Here is a 26,267-nt window from a genome sequence, read left to right as displayed (position 1 = left end):
TAAATTTAAGACAGAGTCTTGCTAAATTGCTGACACTGGCTTTCAACTTGACAATTTTCCTGCCTCAGCTTCCTGGGCCACTGGGATTACAGACGTATGCCACTACAACCGGCTAAAAATTCATTCTTTAAAAAAAAAATTTTAAACAAAATGTGGTCAGCTGAATAATGTTCTCCTCCTTTGCAGTGATGTCCAGATTCTAATCTCTGATGCCTTTTGTGAATATGTTACTATATATAGGGACTTTGCAGATGTGATCAAGCTTTGAATTTTGAGATACGGAAATCATCCTAGATTACCTCAATGGGACTATTATAATCTTCAAGGTCCTTAGAGGGAAGCAGAAGATCAGAGGAGGAATCAATATCACCAGGGAAGTTGGAGGAAAAAGGCAATATGATCCAAAGCCATGGACCCAAGGAATGTGGATGGCTTTCAGAAGCTAGAAAACCCAAGGAAAGAGATTCTCCCCTAATGCCTCCAGAAGGAACCAGAAATGTCCCTAAAAGACTCATTTTGGATTCTGACCTCCAGAATTCAAGAGAATAAATTTATGTTGTATTTAGCCATAAAGATTGTGTTAATTTAGTCCAGCAGCAACAGGAAACTAATACAGAAACTATCTAGAAAATCAGTGGCTGCATTATGTTCCCTTTTGTCATTATTTCAAGTTGCTTTTATGAGCAAAGCTTGTCTTACCTGGCAACAGTTGCTAAGTGTGTTAACAACTTATGCTAAAGGCTGGAAGGGAGCAACTACTTAAATCCTCCCAAATCCAGTGCCCATACTTTGTATGGCAGAGGCTTTTAGTACCATTCTTTAAATTAGGCACATAACTACATAATCATGGTAAATCATTTAGTCCTCACCAGCCTCTAGCTTTATCCTAAAACCCTGAGTGTCTTGCAGCTTTCTTAAAATTCTAGCTTCTCTTAAAAATAATTTTCCTGATCCTAATATTATTTTAACTGGAAATAATAGAAGACATCTGAAATTTTAACTATGATCAGAAATACAGATTATACAAACTTTGTTTGCTGTGCTTTTTGTAATAAAATAATTCCACCAGCTCCTTTTGGAGAAACCTTCAAACGAATCCATGATTACAAGCCGTTCAAGACACGCTTTTACACTCATAAAGATATACTGGGTAAGTGACTATTAGTTTTCCTTTGTTCTAAGCGTCATATATTATTCTGTTATGTAGGCTTTTATCAGCTTTTCCCTGTTCAAAGTTGCTTGTCTACCATGAAAGAATATGTGTTGGAATTTAGCAACTCCACTTACCAATTGTACTCATTAGGTAAGGTATTTAGCCTCTCAGTCTGTTTCCAAGGTCACAACTCAGCATATATATTTTTTCTTACCTTTTAATTACTTTTTATTTTGAAATAGTTTGACTCAAAGTTGCAAAAATAGGTAGAGCATTTTGATGACATTTTGATCCAGCTTCTTCCATTGGTATTTTACACAATCCTGGTACTTTGTCAAAACTAGGAAATTATCATTGGAAAAAATGATATTAATATTAACTCAGAGACTTTATATGTACTTTTTTCCATAGTGTGTATTTTTATGACATTGATTGCATGTGTATATTCATGTAACAAACTCTTTCATTTCCCCTAACTCAAACTTTGGAAACCATTAATCTGTTCTCTGTCACCACCACAGTTTTATCACTGTGAGGGTACTGTCATATAATTTTGTCATGATTGAGTTTGCTACCAAACAATCCCACAGTATATAACCTTTTGAAATTGACTTTTTTCACTCAACATAATGACTTTTAGATTCAAACAAGTTGTTTGTATGCAGTTCCTCAGCATATGCATTATTAAAAAGCTCTGCAGGTAACCTATTATATGATGGGAATTGAGAATAACAAATATAAAGTAAGGAAATTTAAGCATTAAAAAAGGTAATAGCAACCTACATTTGTATCGCATTTTTATGAAATTCCACACTTTAGTGGTCGACACTTAGTCACTTTTCTTCCTAGGTCTTTCATAACTGTAGCTACACAGTGTTGAGATTTTTCATAGTGTGTCCATCTCTACCATAGTATTTGCCCTATGTTTTAAAACTCACTGATGATCTAGTGGCGAAGACTATATTTCCACACATGCATTTTCAGTTGCCGGTGGCAGAAACACAGCTTAGATTATACTGAATAAAATGAAATTCTTGACCCTTTGATAGAGAAACTTGACTTTAGGCTTTCAATCTGCCATGCTTACTTTCTTAGTGAGTTGGCTTAATTGTTTACTACTGCAGCCAGGCTTATGCACCTGGGAAAGGAGGGGTGTAGACTTAAATAGCTCTAAGTATCTGTTATCTCCATCTTAGAAATCTCAGAGGGAAAAGAGATATGTTCTCCTTAAATCCTTATATGAAGTCCTAGAGAAGAGCATAGATAGCCAGGCTTCAGCACATGCTCAATCCTGGGCTAATTTTTTCTGACCTAGAGAGGGGTGGAAGAAAGACCAGAAGTTTGGATCTCAATTGGCAGTCTTACTGGAATGATCTCAAGTGAGGGAGGGAATTTCTTGAGAGAAGTGGGTCCTATTACCAGAAGGAGAGAAGAGGTGCTAAGCAGATAAACACGCATGTCCACTTGTATTGCCAAGCTAGGCACCATAAGAGATACAATGCACTATAAAGTGTGTTTTGTAATTTTAGGAGGCTGATCATCAAAACATAATCACATGAAAAGTTAGTAATTCAACTTATCTAAGATGTGAGAATGAATGGAATGAAGAGTAAGTACTATAAGAATTTAGAAAGAAAAATCACTGTATACAATTTCAGCACCCAAAGGTTATTACTCCTGTAACAGCTTGTGGGCCACCTCTGACAATCACTCAGTTGTGAGAAAGTGGGCAAACCCTGTGACCAGCTTGAAGGACTCATGCTCCAGGTCCAGCTCTGTTCTTACCTATCTGATATTACATGTTCTCTAACCCCTAGACTTATGATCTTTTCTGGGTAGAAAGGGTATTATTTTGGGGTTTTTATTATTTGGAAATAAAGTTAGATCATTGACAAAGAAATAATAAACCACTCCTTAGCTCACTCTATATCTGAAATAGGTAAACCCACACTGAAGAAAGGCATGTATATAATGTAAGGAAGACATTCAGCTTCTACTCTCCTGATGGAAATAGCACCAGTACCCAGATAGGATCAAGGAGAGAGGAGTTGAAAATGTACTAATATACTAATATATCTTGGATATTCATTCACCATTCTACTTTGTAAAAATATGCCTTTTCAATAGGCATTTATTTCACTTTGCTTCCCTAGTTGCCTACTGTGTGGTCTGGGCATGATGAGGGGAATGACTGTCTACTTAGGCCTAATAGTGCTGAGTTCTCTCCTGATCAGTTAGGGAAAAACTTACCCCCTCAATAGGAATCTTTAAAGAAAATAATGTTGGCAGCGACATCAATGTTTATAGCAGCACAATTCACAATAGCTAAACTGTGGAACCAACCTAGATACCCTTCGGTAGATGAATGGATAAAAAAAAAAAAATGTGGTATATATACACAATGGAATATTATTCAGCAATAAAAGAATAAAATCATGGCATTTGTAGGTAAATGGATGGCGTTGGAGAAAATAATGCTCAGTGAAGTTAGCCAATCAAAAAAATAAAAATAAACAAATGCTGAATGTTTTCTCTGATATAAGGTGACTGACTCATAGTGGGGTAGGGAGGGGGGAGCATGGTAGGAAAAGACTAACTCTAGATAGGACAGGGGTGGGAGGGGAAGGGAAAGAGCAGGGGGTTAGCAAGGATGGAGGAATGTGATAGGCATTATTATCCCAAGTACATGTATGAAGACATGAATTGGTGTGAACATACTTTATATACCAGAAATATGAAAAATTGTGCTCTATATGTGTAATAAAAAATGTAATGCATTCTGCTGTCATTTATTTTTTAAAAATTCAATTAAAAAATTTAAAAAATCTATGATTAATACTTTTAAAAAAAATGTTGGCTAGGGGTGTAGCTTAGTGGTAGAGCATATGCTTAGCATGCTGGATTTAATAGTGCGCGCGCGCACACACACACACACACACACACACACAGAATTGACTTCTCCTAAAAGGCTATAACTCCTAGATGGCCCACATAAATAACTAGATAATGATGGAAGGGAAATCCAGGAAACAATCCATGGAGGTTTATGATCATTTCTCTTTAAATACACAGAGATTGGGGCAAATATTCTGAATAAAGAAGAGAGGTATCAAGAAATCTCATTCAAAGAAAGGATTGTAAAAGCAGAAGCTAAAGTATGGAATCAGGTAAAAGAAGTAGAAATCAACCTAAAATACATCTTTATAGTTCTTTGGCAGAAAGAACAATACTATATAGCTCAGTAGGCAAGAGCATAGTCTACAGAGTCAGCTAGAAAGGCCTGAGTCCTGGCTAGCTATGGGAACTTAGGCAAGTTCTTCAACTTGGCTTCTTCATAAATAAAAGAGAGATAATAATAATGCTTATTTTATAGGAATGAGGGCTCAATGAAATAATGTGCCTAGCACACATGTGGGTGCTTTAATAAGAAGAGGGCCTATCAGAAGCTTCCTTCTTTTTAACTTGCCCTTTTTGTGTGGATGATTCCTGCCTCCTTTATTCTCATTTATTTAAACCTCAAGAGGAAAAGGGAATACTTGTAAAGTGATTATTATGGTCTTACATTTAATATATATCATCTTTTTGTGTAGTGTACAACACACCTGAAATAATGTCCATTTTTTTCAAATGCTTCATCTTGGCCTACTCCTCTTCATCAAGGGAAAAATCTTCATACTGCCAGGCCAGTAGTCCTACCTATCTATGAGGCCGAGGTGGGAGAATTGCTTGAGCCCACAAGTTCAAGACCAGCATAGGCAACAAAATTGAGACCCCCATCTTAAACAAACGAAACCCCAAATTCTTGATACCTTGTTCATATGATTGCTGAGTATCATAGAAGCAGTTTGAATGTTGGGACTCACAGAGGTAATTGAACAAAGCCTCAATCCTGCAGCCCCCACTTCTTCAAGTCATAGGGAGAATAATATATATGACTTCTTAAAGAGAGTTAAAACTCCTTGAGGACAAAACAAATCACAATCCTTAGAATATTATTTTTTGATTTCTTCATAAAATAGACATTATAGCTAATAGTATCAGAATTGCCGAATATTAGTGCCAGCAAAAGTTTTGTATGTATATATTTTGAACATAAAAAAGTAATGCAAAGAGTAACATATCAAAATTTAAGTACTTGTCTATTTTTTTACTAGTAATAAAATTTGAATTGATTATTAGTCATCAGTTACTTATGCATTCTAATATAAGTGGATGCTTTTGTAAATAGTCTACAGTTTGAAAATAAGTTTATCTAGTTGTCTGGATATTCTCTTCAAAATACTAACAAAACTTCTTTCTGAACCCCTGAAGCAGGGGATCTGGATAGTATTCGGTCTCCCTACTCAGCTTGTAGCTTTGCATGTCTGGTCTCTGTTCCCACATTTTCTACGATAAGCATAAGTTTCTTTGCTAATTAAGCAAGTAAGAAATAGAGTGCCAAGGAGAAAAGACAGTGCAGCAGCATATATACAGTAAAGCTGTAGTATTGGAATGTGTTAGGATCTCTAGTGAAGACAGCCAGGGCACTATGGGAAGTTTGAGATGGGAATAGAGTAAGTAATAGGGCCCCATGGTGTTGCTAATTTTTAAATGTGAAAATCAGATTGACCAGCATCCCATATAGTGATAGTTTGCCCTATTTTCATCCTGAGGTATTAATAAATAATTAGACTATTTCTTTCAAAGGCTAATGAACTCCAAAAACAAGCAGTGGATAAAGTATTTGAAGATCTAACTGCCAAACATAAATTTGAAATTCAGGTTCTGGAAGAGAAACATCAGAAAGATTTACAGGTTTGTTAGAGTGGTTTTGTTGTTGTCTTTTAAGAAATGCTGAAGTTAACAAAAAAAAAATGATAGCTCAACCTTACTTATGTTTACTATTTTGGCATTTTATAAGGGTGCAGATATTTATAAAATAGTAGCATAAAATTATATCTTAATGTGATATATTTGTAGTTGACTGGAAAGGGCACTAAAAAAAGAAGAAGAAATGCTGAAGTTAGTAAAAAAAAAAAATTACTTAAGTTGACAAAAGAATGAGAGCAAATACCATAATATGTAAAGTCTGTGTGGTGTTACATAGAATTATGGAAAGAAGCCCTGGAGATTCACAGAAGAGATGCTGAGCTCTATGGAGCAGTGATATATATGTGAAGGAAAACCTTATAGCCCTGAATGAATGAAACAGGCTGTTCTGTTCTTTCTCCTGGACTTACTTTTTCCTAAATTTGCATGTGCTATACTGCCAGGAGAGACATGGTTCAGCCCAGGGCTGCAAATGCCCCAGTGTACTGTTTACTGATCCCAAAGAACTTAGAGGACTCAACAGAGAGGTTTGAACATTTTATAACTTATGTACTCCTCAGTGGTAGCAGGCCAGGGTATTGTGGAATGCTGCACCATCCCTACAAGCAAAGGGAATGTATACAGTAGGTTGCATGCCCACTGTGCAGGTGGATTTCTTCAGATTTTTTTTAAAGACTTTTTTTTTAGTTGTTGGTAGACCTTTATTTTATGGATTTATATATGCTGAGACTCGAACCCAGTGCCTCACACATGCCAGGCAAGTGCACTACTACTGAGCCACAACCCCAGCCCTCTTCAAATGTTTTGCAAGTACATTCTTTTACTTTACAACCTGTTTTGATCCTTACCTAAAGATTGGAGATAAGGGGTTTAGGATTTAGCTCAGTAGAGTGCTTACCTCACCAGCACAAAAAAAAAAAAAAAAAAAAAAAAAAGATTAGGGAGATAAGGGAAGTGGCCAGCTTCTCCATTTCCTTCATTATCATATTCCTTAGAGTCACTGTCAGCTTTATAGCACTGATTAGTGTTCACCCCAACAGACATCTGAGTTGTCTCTGAAGTATTTTCTTTTAGAACAGCAGTCACAAGATTGAGAAACTAATGTGACTCCATTTTTGAAAAACCAGCCTCTACCTCAGCAGGGCCTGTCCAACGCGGGAGAGGTGACCCTTGTCCTTGGAAAACCTAAGCACATAGCTACCTTGCTGAGTCATTTGTTGTACCAGATGTCCTTGACTCAGCAAATGCAAGTTCCTGAAAAGACCAAAAGAATGCCTGAGGCCTAATTCAGACCATAGCAACTACCAATCAGAGTAAGACAGGGAAGATACCTGAAATACCAAGGGCCCTCCCAGTAGTTTTGGTGATTGATAACATGACTAAGCAACCCTGCAAGTTTAGCATATACACTCTTGCAACCCCTCGCAGCCTAAACCAATCAGTTCAAATGTATCCACCACTTGAATTAACCAATCACCCTTACTCACTTGTTCCGGCCCGCCCATGAATGTGCTAATCAATGTTAAGAGTTGTTGTTTGATTTTCCTGCGGTGTGAAATGATTTTCTGTATGAGGTTGTGATACTGTAAGGATCCCGCGAAATGTCGGAGAAAGAGACCACCAAGTGACCACTCATGCAATTGGCAAAAGGGGATTTATTGAACCAGCATGCTGGGGCTCTGTGCCCACTCAAGAAGGGAAAGCAGCCCAGAGCCCTGAGCAGGGGCTGAGCACTGCTTAAGTACACTTTTTGGGGAGGGCGGAGGGCTTTGTATACATCAGAACAAATCATCATTAGGTGCGGGAAAATTGAATAACAACTCCTAAACATGATTGGTTCATTCATTGGCGGGAACAGGTCAGGCTTGAGTGATAGGTCATTCCTAAGGAGGGGGTTACATTTAAACTGATTGGTCCAGGCCCTGCAATGCCTACGTGCGACCACACAGAGCCCTTATTAAACAACCAATAGTCAGGGGAAATATTTACTGGGCAGTTCCAAGCATTGTCTCAACAGCTACAGAAATTTCAGGTTTTGCAGGTAGCATAGATACCTAACAATACCTAATCCTTTACATTTTAACTCAGACCTTGCAGCTTAGAAACTTTACAACACCCGGTCTTTTACCCTTTAACTTTTATGCTTTAACTTCAATTTCTTTTACCCTTACAATACATAGAGTATCCCCCCCAAAAAAACCTATAAATCCTCATTGAACAAAGGGTCAGGATTCACTCCTCGGGATCACTGCTTCAGAAATGGTTGAGAGTCCAGGCTTGAGCTTGCAATAAAGACTCTTGTGTGATTGCATCGGATTCGGCTCCTGGAGTGTTATGCTCGAATTCGGGACCCCCAAAAGACCACCAGAGACCAAGATCGATGTAAGCAGCAAAGAGGTGTTTATTGTGAGCTAGCTCGGTCCTCCACGCACACACAGCAACTGGTGATGCTGAGAGGCCCCGAGCCCAGGGTTTGCAGCAGTTTCATACACTTTTTGGGGAAGGCAGGGACCCTACATACATCATAGGATCTCTTAGCAAATCATCACACACCACGGGAAAATCATAAAACAACTCTAAAACATGATTAGCACATTCACTGGCAGGAACAAGTTGGGTAAGGGTGATTGGTTAGTACAAAAGGGGAATTCCTTTGAACTGATTGGTTTAAGCCAAGAGGGGTGTTTGTGCTAAAGGTTTCCCAACCCGTTATCAACCACCATAAACTACTGGGAGGATCATCTGGCATCCCAGGTATTTTCCTGGTCTCATGCTGATTGGTGGCTGCTAGGGGTTGCTATGAGTCCCCACCTAGCCTGACTGAGTCAGGACACCTGGAGCAGCAGATCTCTCCTGTTATTTGTAGATAAACAACTCAACAGGGTGAGTATGTGCCTAGGAGTGCTCTGTGGGTCTTTCCAAGGACAAGGGTCACGCCCCCTTCCTTGGACAGGCTTTGCTCTGAGGTAGAGGCTGGTTTTTCATTGAGGTCTATTGGGGTCCCACAAATCTGTCATTACAAGATGAGAGGGAACTCTTTTTAACCTGCAATCTGTTCAAACACATGATTCTAGATAACTAGTAAACTTTCCAGGCAGAGGTCCTGGGATTCATTATTTAGTTCTGTATTCTGTTTACATCTGATATGAATGTAGAAATATTTTCACATTTGGCCAAGGGAGAAACAAAGAAGGACAAGGTGCATGGGCAAAAGCTGGAGGAAAGTGGCAGACACCTAGCCCTAGGTATGGACTAACTTAATAAGAACTATAACTAACCCTGGTACAATGGCGCATGACTGTAATCTCAGTAATTTGGGAGGTTGAAACAGGAGGCTTGCAAGTTCAAAGCCAGTCTCAGCCAAAAGTGAGGTGCTAAGCAACTCAGTGAGACCCTGGCTCTAAATAAAATACAAAATAGGGCTGGGGATGTGGCTCAGTGGTCAAGTGCCCCTGAGTTCAATCCCTGGTCCCCCACACAGACAAAAAAAAAAAAAAAGGAAAAGAAAAGAAAAAACATAACTAATGAACAGTTCAAGGTCTGTGGGCCCATGTATTCATTGATCTGACAGTGAGCATCTACGAAATGTTATCTCTGTACTAGTTGAGATTAAATGGACTGTCCTTGTCCTCAGGGAACTAACAGAGAAGAGAGCTCTTCCCCTGGGTTCTAAAAGTAGAATGCTCTCTGCTGGGCTCCAGTGGCCCAATACCGCCAGTCTTGGCATGGTCTTTTAGGGGTGGGCTGCAACATCTCACTGCCCATGCCCAGTTCAAATAGGAAAATGCCATGGACCACCACCATGTCCATAAGGTAAAAACAAATCAGACACTCAAGAGAGGCCCAGATATTCATTGTCACAAAACCTGAGGAAGTTTCTGAGAGACACTGTATAAAAATGCTTGTCAGATATTTGTACATAAACAGATATTTATACAGTAAACACTGTGGGATTCATAAAGTTTGTTTCCTATAATATCTTCAAAATGTGGGCTGACTCATTCAAGATATATTTCAGTAAAAGCAGTTTTATCCGGAAATCTTACACTAGATAAGAACACTGTCAAACAATAGGTTGCTGAATGAAACAACAGTACATATATGTACTCTATATGCTAAGTGAGGCAGTAGCAAATAGATTAAATGCTGGAAACTAGACAAAAGGGGGCTCACTGACAATGATTTGGATTTTTCTAGGTCATTACATAAAAGAGAGACTGAGGCTTAATTCTCCAAATCCTAGTTCAGAACTCAGCCAAAATAAAGGGCTGAGATGTTATTTTTTAAATTCAGTTATTTAAGGAGAAATATGCTATGGTAATATGATAGCTTACCTATTTAAAGCTCTACCATCTTGCAGTCTCAATTACTGAAAATATACTTACTTAAGGGCTGGGGGGATATAGCTTAATTGGTAGAGTGCTTGCCTTGCATGCACAAGCCCTAGGCTCAATCCTCCATACCACAAAAATAAATAAAATACAAAATAGGGTCAGGGATGTGGCTCAGTGGTCAAGTACCCCTGAGTTCAATCCCTGGTATCAAATATATATATATATATATATATATATATATTTTTTTTTTTTTTTCTTGAAAACACAGAAATAAGATAGCCTCTACAGAGTTTAATAACACCCCTAACAACAAGAGAAAAACTCAGGCTTATTTCCAGTAGTAGAATTCCTCCATCCTCATTCAGATGTCATTATACTTACTTGACATCCTGAACCCAACAACCTTGGTGGTTTGCTATTTTAAACCCCAAAATAGATTAAATGCTGGAAACTAGACAAAAGGGGGCTCACTGATAGTATTTAGAACAGACAGTCCTCAACCCAAGGAGGCATGAGAAGAGTAAGAAAAATTACAAAGAGCAGTTATCAAGTCTCAAACAGCAGTTCATTCTGAAGTCATTTATGGCAGAGACAAATGGCTCTATGAACTTGAACAATTATTGAGTACCATATGAAATTTTTACCGCAGTACAACCATTCATCTTTGTCTTCTGAGCCCAGATGACCAAGAAAACATTAGTGTTTTATTATAGTCCTTTTATAAGGTAAACTGAGTGGTAAAAGACATTTTCATTCAAAATATTTAATTTTCAAGCAGTTTTAGAGACAAAGCCTTTTGCTATATAGAAAATGTAGCTTACATTCCTAAGTGGCCAATATTTCCCTATAAAGATTTTTCAAAATCCATCAACTAAGGTCATTCAGGAGAAATTCTTCAAATTGGTTTTTCTTATCTCTTAAAAATATTCACCATTGGAGTAGCCAAAGTAAGAAGTTGAAAACTTTTCTTCTCTTGAAAAAGCTGTTGTCTAACAAATATTTTAATTGTTAAAATATTTTCTAATAAACTAAGAGGAATTTCATTTTTCTGAAAACTTTCAACTTCTGCTGAGGATTCTGTCTGGATACATAGTAAATGGAACCAGCTTCCTAGGAGCCCCCCCACAGAAAGTGTTTTGAAGGGTGTTAGGCAATATTGAACCAGGAAAACTTTATTGGTTTTATTCCTTTCAACTTTGGGTGATATTTCATTTGGAGAAGATATTCTGCAGTAAAGAAAAGTGAGGAAGGAAAGAAGGCAGGCGGCCAGATAGGCAGGTGGAGACAGGGAGGCTACTATATCATAAGATTTTGCAGTGTTTCTGGAATGAATAAATGGGTAAATTTCTTGAAAAAGTCCAATATAACCAGCAAGGGAGAAACTGGTCATTGAGAACCTTGGTTTTCATCCCTAATTCTTCCACTGACTTGTGTGAAACAACTTTATTTATGTTCTCTTGATATCTTCCCTAAAGTAGAGATAAAAGTTTACCATTAAATGAAAGTTTTGAAACTCTTGGACAGAACCAACTGCTCCATTCTTGCATGTATTCCTACTACAAGACTCATTGCAAAATTAGTTTGTTGGTCTTTTCCACTGATAGTAAATACTCTGAGAACAAGTGTTTTACTCTGCTTTTCATCACTGTGACCAGATTACCTGACAAGAACAATTTAGAGGAGGAAAAGTTTATTTGGAGCACACAGTTTGAGAGGTCTCAGTCCATAGATGGCTGACTCCATTGTTCTTGGCCTTAAGAGAGGCACACATCTTTAGGAGAAGGGCCCAAGGAAAGCTGTTCAGTTTTTGGTGGGACTAAGAAGCAGAAAGAAAGAGATTGTAGGGACTGCAGAGAAGCTGTACATTTCCAGGACATACCCTACCTGCCCCCATCTCCTCCATCCACATTCTACCTGCCTATAGTTACCATCCAGTCAGTCCATTCAAACAAGTATGGACTCTTTAGGTTACAAGTCTCACAATCCAATCATTTTACCTCTTTATATTCTTGAGTTAATACAGGAACTTTTGGGGAGACCTTATATCCAAACCATAATATTTGGCCACATTTCTAAAATGTCTACTAACAGAATTTTCCTTTACAACTATATATGAGTCCCCCCCCCCCCAAATCTTGGTTTGACTAGTGCTTCCTTTCTTTGTTTGTCTGAAAGCCATTCACAGGTTCTCCTAACCACAGAGCAATGAAACACTTGTTTCTGTCTCCTTTATGAAAGAGAAAGTACATCCCAACACAAATGAGCTTGAATATTCCAACAGCAGTGGGGACTGGAAGGCAGGTTCCTTTGACTGCAGTAATGTACAACTGTTTTCTGCTTGAGTCTCAGGTTCTCTCCTACACAGAAGTCACTGAGTACAATAATTATTGCACCATTTCCCAGGACTTACTAAAGCAGAATCGTATATTGTCTTTCTAAAAAGTTGTAATGATAATCTGACAGTTAAGAAAAAAAGACCTTTATTCTCACCCCTCCTTTTTGCATATTCCATTTCAATATGTTCACAGTATATGTATCTATGTACATAGTTTATAGTTTCCTGATTTTATTTAACATCACATAAATTAAAGTTTTACATATCATGCACAATATTCTTTTAAATTATCAGTGTTATCAGGTGCACACTTCTTCAGGTGGATGAATCTATGATTTAGATTACCTCTTAGGATTCGTTTTAAGGGATTGGGGATTATAACTCAGAGGTAGAACACCTTTTTTAACTTGTGTGAGAACCCTGTTCAATCCCTAGCACTTTAAAACACACACACACACACACACACACACACACACACAAAACAAATGTTAAAATATTTTAAAACATCAAGGCTGTAACATCTAAACCAAGCATTCCTATTGTTTAAGGACATGGAAGCTAAAACCAAGACAGAAATGTTTCGAAACATGAGTGATGAAATGAAGAGAGAAAACATGGCTGCAGAACAACGCATGGTGCACAGAATCCAAAGAATTATGATGGAGTGCCACAGGGAGAAGATGGAGGCTGTGGAGAAAGCCAGGGAAGAAGAAAGACGGATCGCTCAGGATCTTTTAGAAGCCCAAAGAAGGTATTCCACTGATTACATTTGCAAATTAGTATTTGACTCTTATCAAAATCCACCTGAAGAAAGGGATAAGGTTAAGGTACATGGGTGGATATTCCCCATTTGGGGAATTTTTACATTTTTATTATGAAATATAGCAAACATATCTTACAGAAGGTGTGTGTGTGTGTGTGTGTCTGTGTGTTTTAAAGCAAAGTAGTAACAAATACTGAAGGACCTGATACCCATCTTATAAGGGGACTGAAAATTACCAACACTTAAGAAGCTTCCATATGTTCTCCATATCCATCTCCCTTCTCAAGAGATAACTACTCTTAAATATTATGTTTTTCACTCTGGATCTCCAGTTTTAAGAAGCTGAGGAGAGAAATCAAGAAACATTTCCCCTTAAATACCTAAGTCAATCTTTACATCCTCTATCCTAGTTCCTATGTGGTTATATTACTTCTTGCTTTAGCAAAAAAAAAAAAAATTGACTTTGTGGACCTGTATAGAGCAAAATTGCATATCCCAGCTTAATGCTTCCTCATCCCTCCTTGCCTCTAGAGAAAATCATTTTAAATTATACTTTGTATCCTTCCATACCCTCTTGATGTAAATATGTATATAATCACATGCTTGTGATAATCACATATATGTACATAATAAAAATCATTTTACACCCATCATAATATATGTGTGCATGTGTTTGTGTGTGAATGTGTATGAAGGGAACCTTTCTAGGTACATAATGAACATTTGGTGGAATAGGACAGCAGTGAGGAGCACAGGAATTGTCAAGTGAAAAACAGTTTCCAGATACAAGTGACCTGCCCAAGATCATAGAGCTGCAGCATAGAACTGAGACTGAGACCTCCCTGTTTGGCCTCCTAGACTGTGGCCTGTCACTTTTGTTTTGCCATTTGAGTTAACAAGCACATACATTTGTATATAGTTGATCAGTGAAACCTTTTTCATTAGAACTATTAGAACAGCACTAAAGGTAAAATCCTGAAGGAGGGACAGATAAACAAGAATGAGGGGTACAGTTGTGTCAGTTTCAGGGGTATCACCCTTTCTGCATAGATTTTAAATCATTGTGGATGTAGACAAGGAGAGTGAGAAAGGATTTGAAGAGGGAGTTAGAGAATGAGTTGTGGTCCAATGCAGTGGAAAATGGACCCTCTTCTCCCCTTTTCTGTTCCCTTTCCATGTCTGGGGGGTTTTCCTCCTGAGGAGCCTCTGGGTCCACTCCTCATACACATACATATACCTGCAGTCTCCTGATCTCTCCCTTGCTCTATTGCTTTTGCCCCTTTCCACCACTTTCCTGTGTTTAACTGAAATAAGATTTTCAGTGTCCATCTTCTACTGAATCAATAGACTGAGACCAGGGAATTGCTATGTCTGTTGTTTATATCCAACTGAAATGTCTGTTTTGTTCACTGGGGTTTTCCAAGTGTCTGAAAGAAAACCTGATAAATGGCTAGTATTCTTTAAATATTTATTTAACAAATGATTCAAATTTGTTCTGCTCAAATGAACCCTGCATCCATACCAGATCTAATTTCTAGATATTGCTGGATTCCAGTGTTGTTTAAAACATTTATAGAAATTAATGTATGTAAAGAGACCACTAATTAGAATTCTATCATAGATTCTTTATTTGACTATAAATTTTCATGCAAGACTTAAGGATTCAGAACACATATATATTTTGAGAAATTTGTTAAATGCACAGACAACTTTTTTTGTGAATTAAGGTGATTAGATTCTAAACATATTACTCAGGAGACATGGGACTTTTTTTTTTAATATCTCAGCTTGAGTAGTTTCTAATTATATTCTAATATAAGGCAAGACATGAATGAAGGAACTGCTCAGGAATTTTTGTGGTCATGTAATTCCTAGTGACAGCTACCCTTTATTCAGTACTCAGTATACAGAAGCCCTTTGTGTACTTCTCATTGAATTCTCATATCCCTTCCTGGGGGATTCTGTCATCCTGTATATCATCAGATTAAGACCCCCAAGTCTTACAAAGAAACTAAGCAAACTCCCAAAGGTCACATGGAGAGGAGATGATAGGGCCTGATTTGAACCCTGGCCTGTATGAGGCCAAAGTTTGTGACCTTCCATTAGGCTACCTTGATCTACATGAAGTTATATGAGTTATCTAGAGGATTTGTATTCTTCTTCAGAGCTAGTTAGATGCTTTCTGTGGATGTGGCACTGAAGTTCTGGCACATTAGGTGGAGTAATTAGATGAGCAAGCCTGGATGTACTGGAACAGGTAACACTTAGATTCTGGAAGAGTTTGAAGTCATGGAAAGATAAAGTGTGGATGGGGTAGTAGAAAGGTAGGGTTTTTTGGAGAAAGTTGGTCTTGGGTTGGTCCTTAGAAGATGGAAGATCCCACTTTGAAAGAAGCAAAATAATGAGAACAGAAAGAGCAAAAACATGGAAGGAGAAGGTTTGGTGTATAATGAGGCAGAGCCAATGGAAAAGCTCAAGGGTATTAATAACCCTAAGATCCAAATGTGCTGCAGAAGGCTGGCCTCTAGAGATGTTCCCCACCTGCCCATACCTTCTATAATACCTACAACACCAGCTTGAGGGTATCATTAATTCTCCTATCAAACCAGAAAGCCATAGGTTCCTTATGTCCAGGGTAGAAAATCAGAATTGAAAAATTGCAAGCACAATTTTTATACTTGATTGAAGTAGAGCTAAAAGTTGTAGTTCAAATGAAAAATGGATTCATAGCCTAATCAGGCCAATTATTTAATATGTTATACTTTGCTCTACTATTATATGGACAAATGACTTTTGGGAACAAATCTCATCATGATTTAGAAATACCCAATGGGGGAAATGAAATACTGGTTCTTAGTGTTTTAAGATCCAGGATTTTTACTGATAGATGTAGAAAGGAGGTTGAACAGTAGAAATGTGTTAGTCAGCTTTTCATCACTGTGACCCAAAGACCTGACATAAAACAACTTAAAGCAGGAAAAGTTTATTTTGCTTGTTTTTTTTTTTGTTTTGTTGTTGTTGTATTGGTGGTATTGGGGATTGAGCCCAGAGTCTTTTGCATGTGAGGCAAGCACTCTATCAACTGAGCTATATCCCCAGCTGGGAAAAGTTTATTTTGGTTCAAAGTTTCAGAGATTTCAAGTCTATGGTTAGTTGACTCCATTGCTTTGGGCTGAGGTAAGGCAGAATATCATGGCAGAAGAACAAGGCAAAGGAAGCTTCTCAGCTCATGGCAGCCTGGAACCAGAGGGTGCCAGGGAGTGCGAGGGGGAAGAGAGAGAGACAGAGAGAGAAAGAAAGAGAAAGAGAGAGAAGCCAGGGACAAGATATAGTTCCCAAGGGCATGCCCTCAAGGATCCACTCCCTTCTACTAGGTTCTGTGCTTTCAACTTCTTCTTCTTCTTCTCCTTCTCCTTCTCCTTCTCCTTCTTCTTCTTCTTCTTCTTCTTCTTCTTCAAAATATCTTTTAATTGTCAATTGACCTTTATTTTATTTATTTATATGCAGTGCTGAGAATTGAACCCAGTGCCTCACACATGCTAGGCAAGTGCTCTACCACTGAGCCACCACCCCAGCCCCACTTCCTACCACTTCTGAATAGTACATTCAAATTTTGAATCACTCAATGGATTAATCTACAGATGAGGTCAGAGCCCTCATGATCCAGTCACTTCCCAAGTGGCCCATTTATGAACACTGCTATACTGGGGACCAAGCTTCAACACATGAAACTTTGGGGAACAATCCAGATCAAAATCATAACAAAAACATGTATAAGAAAAGTTTTTTAAAAATTTGCTTAATAAGTAGAAGAGAAGAAATGCTTATTGATATATTTCTTTAAATGTATGAGCAAAATATCTTGTACCATGTCAACAGCCTTCTAAAAATAATGAAGAGAACTAAAAGAGATCCTAAAGAGAGCAGAAGACAAATAAATTGTTATTACAAATTTTCTATGCTTTATTTTTTCCCCAATAGCTTAGTAAGTTTGAATTATTATATTTTTATTTTTTTCAGGGCTGGGGTAGCTCAGTGGTAGAGCACTTACTAGCACATGTGAGGCACTGGGTTTAATCCTCAGTACCACATAAAAATAAATAAATAAAGACTTTGTATTTATCAATTTAAAGAAATAACTTTCTTTCATTCTTCAAGAGTCCATTCTTGAGAGGGAGAGGGGGAGAGAGAGAGAGAGAGAGAGAGAGAGAGAGAGAGAGAGAGAGAGAGAGGGAGAGAGAGAGTTCTTTAAAACATCAGACTGAATTCTACAGATGTGTGGACACTTACTGCAACTGTTTTGAAAATAGTTACATTTCTAACCAGCACCATTCTGAAATGTGTGAATTTCAGAATTTCAAGTCTACAGTCTATGAGACTATGAGTGTATAAGATAAAGATGGAAGATGGACCTTACTGCTTAGAGAAGGAGCATAGATATTCATTTAATCAGAATGGATATTGGAGGTTATGGAGCTGAACCAGCAGCTGGTGAGCCATCTCCTCCAGTGACAGGAGTGTTACTTGCTATTGGAGGCTGTTGGTTCAAGCGTTAAACATTGCCACTTGTCTTGTTTTTCCTAATGTTGATCCAAAATGTTAAGCCTCACCTTCATTTCCACCCTTGGCTTCTGGCTCTGCCCTCCACTCTGCATAGCAATCCTTCAAAATATTTGTGGAGAAAAAAAAATTACAATAACATCATTGTAAAGTTTTATAATTACAAATAAAGAAGAATATTGTAAACAGCTAAAAAAAAATATTTGTGGAGAGATTATTCCAAGATTTACTTTAAAGAAGGAAAGGAAAAAAAACAGAGAGCACTAATATACCCACTTCTTTCAGTCCTTACAATGTGCTTTCTAGGCCTCTCTTTTAGAGGAAACATTTTAAATATATAATCATAAGAATTGACTATTTTTCTGGCAAATAATTTGCTTATGTTTAGAAAAATTTTAAAGCATAAACTCTTTTAAGCTTTTGCAATACTTCAACTTAGCTATTTTAAAATTCGATATTATTTGGCACACACACACAAAAATATATCCACTCCAACTACCACGTTAAAGAGCGAAAATATAAAGATGAATGGCCCTGTAGATCACAGCCTCTATGCACTATGCCCCACCCCATTCCTGGCTTCCAACTCCATACCTTCAGGAAATCATCAGAATAAAATTCAGAGACATCCTGACTAAAATCAAAAGGAGTAAATCCCAAAGGTAAAAAATCTGGGCCCTGAGGTAGGCTAGAAGAAGTTGGAAAGGATATTCAGACAACACCAGAACTTTCTGAGAAGAGACTTTGATTTCAGGGAGTTTAAAAAACAAAAACAAACAAAAAAACTGTTCATGCCTGGGGCTGTAGTTCAGTGGTGGAGCACTTGCCTACCAGTTGTGAGGCACTGGGTTTGATCCTCAGCACCACATACAAATAAATAAATAAAAAGGTATTGTGTCCATCTACAACAAAAAATTCTAAAAAATAAAATAAAAATAAAAAATATTGAGGGTGAAATTAGGAGTCATCTAAGACAGACTTCATTGAAACCAGATTTACCTAAGGTCAGCTCTATGGAGACTTGCAGTGGCCCATACCTGAACACCTCCCCCGTGTGGGGGCAACCCAGAAAGAAAATCACCCTGCCTGTTACAGAACTGTGACTTTAGAAGAGCAGAGTTTCTTCCTTGGGGACTTAAAACCTGATCGAGGAAGGCTCCTTCTGGCTCTTTCTGAACTAAGCTCCGTGGCCCCTGTTATCACGTTCACAGTCTCACCAACAACCGAAGGGTTTTATAAAACATCAGACTAAACCCTAAGGATGTGTGTGGATGTGCAATATCAACTGTACGTACAATGTCACTTCTACTAATGCCACCTCCATTCCACTGGGGCCCGAGTTGAAAGCCAGGAAGTTGGGTTAAATTCTTCTTTTTCGTGCACTCCTTATATCCTAGCAGTAGTTGATTGCTGGCAGTTGTGACTCTGATATTTCTTTGTTTATGTCTCCTCTCCCTCTCTCTGGTCATTGCACCTCCAGAATGTTACAAAATGGTACTGTTTGGTCTCTCTGACTCACCCCACTAATATTTAGTTCACTCGCTGTTACTGGAATAACAACCCTAAAATGTTACATTCATTGTATTACCCTCTCAATGAAAAATTTATAGTGATGTCTCATGAGATTGAAGCAGGTATTGGTTAAGGGTAGGATCTCTTCCCCTTGCTCAATTGTGTCACATTGAAAAATAATCTCTCTAAGGCTCAATTTTCTCACCTATCACATGTGAATAATAATAAATAAAATAATACCAGCTTCATTGTGTTCTTATGAAAATTAAATGAGATATAATAAATATAAAATGCTTAGCAAAGTTCCTGGGACACAGTTAGTGCCCAATGATAGCACTTGCTATCAATAATGGATATAGCTTAGTTGGTGGGAAAAGGAAGAAAAATAGTCTAGTAACTAGAGAGGCTAAGGACAAATGATGTTTAGTTCAAGGCTGTCAAATTTAAAAGTCAAGATGGAACAATAAGAGATGAAAGGATTAATTGCATCTTGGAGGAAGGAATTTGGACAATAGAGTAAATGGTAAATCTTGGAAAGGTTATGTTAAATTGGGAAGCAGGAGGGATTTTACTAACAATTGTAAGTATTTGAATCCAACATTTGCAGATTTATTTATTCTCAGATCTTCAGAGGTTCTTCTCAGACTAGGCAAACTATAGAAATCCACTAGAGATTTATCATAGTGGCTGCGAGTTTTTGCCCTGAATTCAGACTGCATGGGTTGTGATGCTGATTTTGCCACTTTTACTAAAAGTGAAGATGGACAAGTTATTTAAATTGAGCATAATAACAGAACTATCTCACAGAATTGTTTTTGAGAAGTCAGTGAGTTAACATGCACAAAAGTTTGGCACCTGGTAAGAGGTCAAAGGATTGGCTGCTATAAATTATATATAACTATATACATTATAACCAGACATCTGAATCATTCAACAGTGCTTCTGAAAGCATAGTCCAAGGACCCTCAAGGTCTTTGAGACATTTGGGGAGTATCCATGAAATCAACAATACTTTCTTGATGATTCTGCCTTTTTCACTCTCATTTTTTAATGAGTGTATAGTGAAATTTTCCAGAGGTTTTATGGTGTATAATATCACAATATATTGAGATAATATGAAAGCATAGCTTTGATGTAGCCAGACTTTAAACAATATTAAAAAAAATTATGCCACTCTTCTCACCAAATATTTTATTGTTTTAGAAGAGATGGTTTTCACAAAAATATTTAAGTTCATGTGTAATTGATTTATTGTTATTTTTACATTAACTAATAAATATTTTTAAATGTCTACATTTAGTTTCTAGTACTGTCAATAGATACAACTCATATAAACAAAAGATCTCTGGGCCTTTAGTAACTTTGAGTATAAAAGGGATCCTGAGACCAAATAAATCTGAAATGGCTGTCCTTGAACACCTCTCAGATAAAATCAGGGTTAAAGCTAAATCTAGCCCATAGGTATAGAGTTTTCTTCCCTTTGGCTAAAATCAAGTAGCTGGGTTGATATATTTTCTCTAGGAGTATGTAAGTTTGAAACTATTTCTTCATTTAAAAAAATTATTATTTTTTAGTTGTCAAAGGACATTTATTTATTTATTTATTGTCCTTAGAATTAAACCCAGTGCCTCACACATGCTAGGCAAGCACTTTACCACTGAGCCACAACCCCAGCCATTATTTCTTCATTTTTAAGCAAAACACATTCATATTTTTTCTGGCTAAAGTGAATGCAGGTCCCCAAATGTACCATGAGACATTAGACTAGAGGCCTTGCTCTATCCCACAGCAGAGAAGCTGAATAGCCTCCTTGTTATGAAAAAATTTTTTTGATTCATTGCTAATGCTTTCTACAGCAGCCTGTCTCAGCTCAGTAATGTAATGATTTCTTATACATCTGTGGATATAGTGAAAATCAATCTATTTTCAGTAGGTAATCCATCTAATTAATAAATCTGTATCTTTTTTTTTTTTTTTTTGTAGCAAGGCCATGGAAGAACTCGTGAATACTGGTGCATCCATCATTAAGGACCAGAGGATGAACTTTAACCAGATAATAAGAGAAAAGGAACATGAAATGAACATCTACTATGGCATAGCTCAGAAACAAAAGCAAGAAGAGGCGCAGGAAGTGCTTCAGGAAGCTGAGAAAACATACCAGGCCACTCTTGGTAATGTGATGGATAAGCTGGTTAACACTCAGGGGGAGCTGCTGTCCATAGTAAACCAACTGGGAATCATGACAAACTGGAAAGATTTTCTGGAGGAGGAACTACAGGAAACCAGAGCAGCATTTCAAAAATACATCGATTATACGTTTCCTCAGCTTTCACCAGGACAAGCCGATTTTATTATGCCAGAAAGAAGGAAAACACCTTCCAATCTTCTTATGGACAATGAAGCAACTCTTGAATAGAGGTCTTTAGCTGAAATGTCTCCACATAAACAGCATTCAAAAGGCTTAATAAATTTATTTAAAACCACTATTAACCCCTGGTATTTTACAGGGTACGATTGGGCTATATACATTGCATGGAAAACCAAAATACTTAAAAGCACATTCCAGGTTATGATGAATGGTTAATTTGAATTGTCAACTTGATTGGATTAAGAGATGCCAATGATTAAAAGGCTTCTGAGTGGAAGGAACATAAACTTAGATCAGGCTAAATTATTGATATTGGCTCATTTAGCAGAGATTCTAGATGTAAGGTAATAGCTCAGTGTTTAAAAGGGTACTAATAGTTTGTGTGACTGGTTGGCTGAAGTATGGGTTCAAAGATGGCCTATTATAAATGAGCTGGAAATGCCTGACATCCCTTGGTTTACTGTTAATGAGGGAATTCAGAGGCTCAGAGAGATTAGAATGCTAGAATAAATCTGTCATGTACAACCTTTCTCCCCATACTTGGAAGGTCCAGAAGTTGTACCCTTCATCAAAACTATAAGAAACAAATTTGTGAGGTGTCATCAGCATCCTTGAAGAGCTCTGTGGTTGCTCTTCTTTGCATGCCAGACATTACTGTGGGAACTGTGGTCTCAGGGAGGAAGGGGCCAAGTGGCAGCCCTCAGTTGCCAAAGACAGGGTGATCATAGTTACCATAATGGACAGCAAAGGGGAAGAAGTGGATGCAATGTTCTGACTCGTATAGTATAGATCTCTGGCATTGTCTAATTAATCATAGTGTCTCTAGAAGCCAAATAGATGGAAAACCCACCAAATTCTTACTTGACTAATATAAGCAGGAAAATTCCAGGGCAAATTTACAAAAGTTTGCTTTAGATCATAACAACAGAGAATCATGACCCCTCAACCGCTTCCCAGATATGAGTCAATTACAGATTTAGAACCCCTTGAATTAAGGGGAGGCCAGGTCTCCTTGTGGAAGGACCCTGGTACAGTACCAAAAATCTGTTTTTTTACTGTTAATCTTTCTCCCATCCTTCCCCAAAGGGACTAAGGTCTTTTACCAGGGTAACTGTGTATTGGGGAAAAGGCAATGATCAGAACTTTCAGGGACTACTAGACAGCTCTGAATTGATTCCAGGAGACCCAAAACATCATTGTGGCTCTCCAATAAAAGTAGGGGCTTATGGAGGTCAGGTGATCAATGGCGTTTTGGCCAAGGTCTGACTCACAATGGGTCCAGTGGGCCCCCAAACTCATCTTGTGTTTATTTCCCTAGTCCCAGAATGTGTAATCAGGATAGATATTCTTAGCACTTGGCAAAACTCCCACACTCGTTCTCTAACCTGTGGAGTGAGGACTGTTATGGTGGAAAAAGCTAAATGGAAGCCTCTGGAGTTTCCTATACCTGGGAAAATAGTGAATCAAAAGCAGCATCGCATCACAGGAGGGATTGCAGAGATTGGTGCCACCATCAAGGACTTGAAGGATGTGGGGCTGGTGATTCCCACAACATCCCCATGTAACTCTCCTGTTTGGCCTGTGCAGAACATAGATGGGTCTTGGAGAATGACAGTTGATTATCATAAGCTTAATCAGGTAGTGACTCCAGTTGCCGCTGCTGTACCAGATGTGGTTTCTTCACTTGAGCAGATTAATACATCTCCTGGTACCTGGTATGTGGCTATTGATTTGGCATGTGCATTTTTCCTCCATCTCAGTGCATAAGGACCACAAGAAATGATTTGCTTTCAGCTGGCAAGGCCAGCAATATACCTTCAACTGTCCTTCCTCAGGGGTATGTCAGCTCCAGCACTATGTCACAGCTTAGTCCACAGAGACTTGTTCATCTTTCTCTTCCACAGTGTATTACACTGGTCCATTATATCAATGACATTATGTTGATTACTGAGCAGGAGGTAGCAATCACTTTGAACTTGCTAGTGGAGCATTTGCGTATCAGAGGATGGGAAATAAATCCCACTAAAATTCAAGGGCCTTCAACTTCAGTAAAGTTTCTAGGAGTCCAGTGGTGGGGCCTACCGAGATATTTCTTCTAACGTAGAGGATAAGTTATTGCATCTGGCCTCTCCTACAAATAAAAAAGAAGCACAACACCTGGTAGATTTGGGAGGCAGCAGATTCCATACGTGGGTGTTACTTCAGCCCATCTACCAAGTGACTAGAAAAACTTCTTGTTTTGACTGGGGTCCAGAACAGGACCAGACTCCTATGCAGGCTGCTCTGCCACTTGGACCATATGACCCAGCTGACTCAATGGTATTTGAAGTGTCAGTGGCATTGTCTGGAACCTTTGGCAGGCCCCCATCGGTGAATCACAGAAGAGGCCATTGGGATTTTGGAGCAAGGCCCTGCCATCATCTTCAGATGTGGCAGTTATGCATGGGCTCAGCAGCATGGACTTCCACTCACTAAGGCTGGTTTGGCTACAGCCACTGCTGAGTGTTCAATCTGCCAGCAGCAGAGACTGACGCTAAACCCCTAATATGGCATCATTCCCTGGGGAGATCAGCCAGCAACTTGGTGGCAAGTTGATTATATTGGACCACTTTCATCATGGAAGGGACAGCTGTTGTCCTTATTCTGGGTATGGCTATGCCTTTCCTGCATGTAGTGCTTCAGCCAAAACCACCATCTGTGGATTTACAGAATGCCTATCCCATAGTCATGGTATTCCACATAGCATTGCTTTGGACCAAGGAACTCACTTCACATCCAAAGAATGAGGCAATGGCTCATGCTCATGGGATTCACTGGTCTTGCCATGTTCCCCACCATCCTGAAGGAGCTGATTTGATAGAACTATGGAATGGACTCTTGAAGATGCAGTTACAGTGCCAGCTAGGTGGTAGTACGTTGCAGGGCTGGGGCAAGGTTCTTCAGAAGGCTGTGTATACTCTGAATCAGCATCCACTATATAGTACTGTCTCTCCTATTGCTAGAATTCATGGGTCCAGGAATCAAGGAGTGGAGAAAGGAATGGTACCACTCACCCTTAACCCGAGTCACCCACAAGGAAAGTTATCGCTTCCTGTCCCTGCTCGTGGGCCTAGAAGTCTTAGTTCCAGAAGGAGGAATGCTTCTGCCAGGAAATACAACAATGATTTCATTAAACTGAAGTTAAGACTTTCCCCTGGCCACTTTGAGCTCCTCATGTCTCTGAGTCAACAGGCTAATAAGGGAGTTATGGTGCTGGTGATTGATCCAGATTACCAAGGGGACATTGGACTGTTATTTCACAATAGAGGTAAGGAAGCATACTCCCGGAAGTGCAGGAGATCTCTTAGGGTATCTCTTTATATTACCCTGTCAATGAGAAACTACCACAACCCAATCCAGGCAAGACAACAAATGTCTCAGGCCCTTCAGGAATTAAGGTGTGGGTCATACCTCCAGATAAAGAACCAAGACCTGCTGAGGTGCTTGCTGAAGGTAGAGAGAATACAAAATGGCTAGTAGAAGAGTCATAAATACCGAATATGGCCACATGACCAGTTACAGAAACCAGGATTGTAATTGCCATTGAATATTTCTTATTCCATTAAGAATATGTTTGTGCATACTTACATATGCATTAAGAGGAATTGATTGTTACTTTCCTGTTACTCATCATGTAATGTAATATTAATTGGCTTAACATTAGTAATGTCTTTGCTTTTTTTTTTCTATTCTCGGAAAAGAACTAGTGCGTTTTCTGTTGTCAGAAGAATAGTTATGCTAGGCGGAATTATGACCTTGTTATTTGTTTATTTCGAGATTAAGTATGATGTAAAAAGTCATATTTGGATATCAAGTTGACAAAGAGCAGACTTGTTAATTTGAAGTGTCAACTGGATTGGATTAAGAGATGCCAATGATTAAGAGGTTTCTGAGTGTGTCATTGAGGGTGTTTCTAGGTATGATTGGCATGTGGAATAGCCAACTGAAGTGGAGACCCAGAGGATGGTGAATTGGACAAAATAAAAGTTGAAAGAACAAGGAAGCAGCAGCAGATGCAAGCTCAAGTCTTCTTATTTTTTTTTTTTAAGACACAATACCTTTATTTTTATGTGGTGCTAAGGATTGAACCCAGTGCCTTTCATATGTAAGCACTCTACCACTAAGCTACAACCCCAGCTCTTGATTCTTCCTTTTTTTTTTTTTTGTCTTGTTTTTATTTATTTATTTATTTATTTATATATAACAGTGGAATACATTACAATTCTTATTACACATATAGAGCACAATTTTTTATATCTCTGGTTGCATATAAAGTATATTCACACCAATTCATGTCTTCATACATGTACTTTGGATTAAAGTGATCATCACATTCCACCATCATTTCTAACCTCCCCTTCCCCTCCAGCCCCTCTGCCCTATCTAGAGTTCAT

The 26,267-nt window shown here is 38.3% G+C and overlaps 1 protein-coding gene and 1 pseudogene across 1 annotated transcript; both read left to right on the top strand.

Moving 5' to 3' along the window:
• Nucleotides 1-311: 311 nt before the first annotated feature.
• C6H6orf163 (chromosome 6 C6orf163 homolog) lies at nt 312-22,232 on the top strand. Its single transcript, XM_027928357.2, has 5 exons — nt 312-1,150; nt 4,226-4,320; nt 5,840-5,947; nt 13,180-13,382; nt 21,450-22,232. Exons 1-5 carry the CDS (start codon nt 1,003-1,005, stop codon nt 21,880-21,882), a joined length of 987 nt encoding a protein of 328 aa, XP_027784158.2. The 5' UTR covers nt 312-1,002; the 3' UTR covers nt 21,883-22,232.
• Nucleotides 22,081-25,536, top strand: LOC114086883 (uncharacterized; annotated as a pseudogene).
• Nucleotides 25,537-26,267: the final 731 nt, after the last annotated feature.

This window comes from Marmota flaviventris, chromosome 6 (genome assembly GCF_047511675.1).
Source record: "Marmota flaviventris isolate mMarFla1 chromosome 6, mMarFla1.hap1, whole genome shotgun sequence".
Classification (NCBI taxonomy): domain Eukaryota; kingdom Metazoa; phylum Chordata; class Mammalia; order Rodentia; family Sciuridae; genus Marmota; species Marmota flaviventris.
This window is presented reverse-complemented; position numbering and strand designations above follow the sequence as displayed.

Coding starts and splice junctions, on each gene's coding strand:
- C6H6orf163 (XM_027928357.2), top strand. CDS start 1,003: ATGATCAGAAATACAGATTATACAAACTTTGTTTGCTGTGCTTTTTGT. Junction 1,151..4,225: donor CACTCATAAAGATATACTGG/GTAAGTGACTAT, acceptor TTAAATACACAG/AGATTGGGGCAAATATTCTG. Junction 4,321..5,839: donor AAGCTAAAGTATGGAATCAG/GTAAAAGAAGTA, acceptor TTTCTTTCAAAG/GCTAATGAACTCCAAAAACA.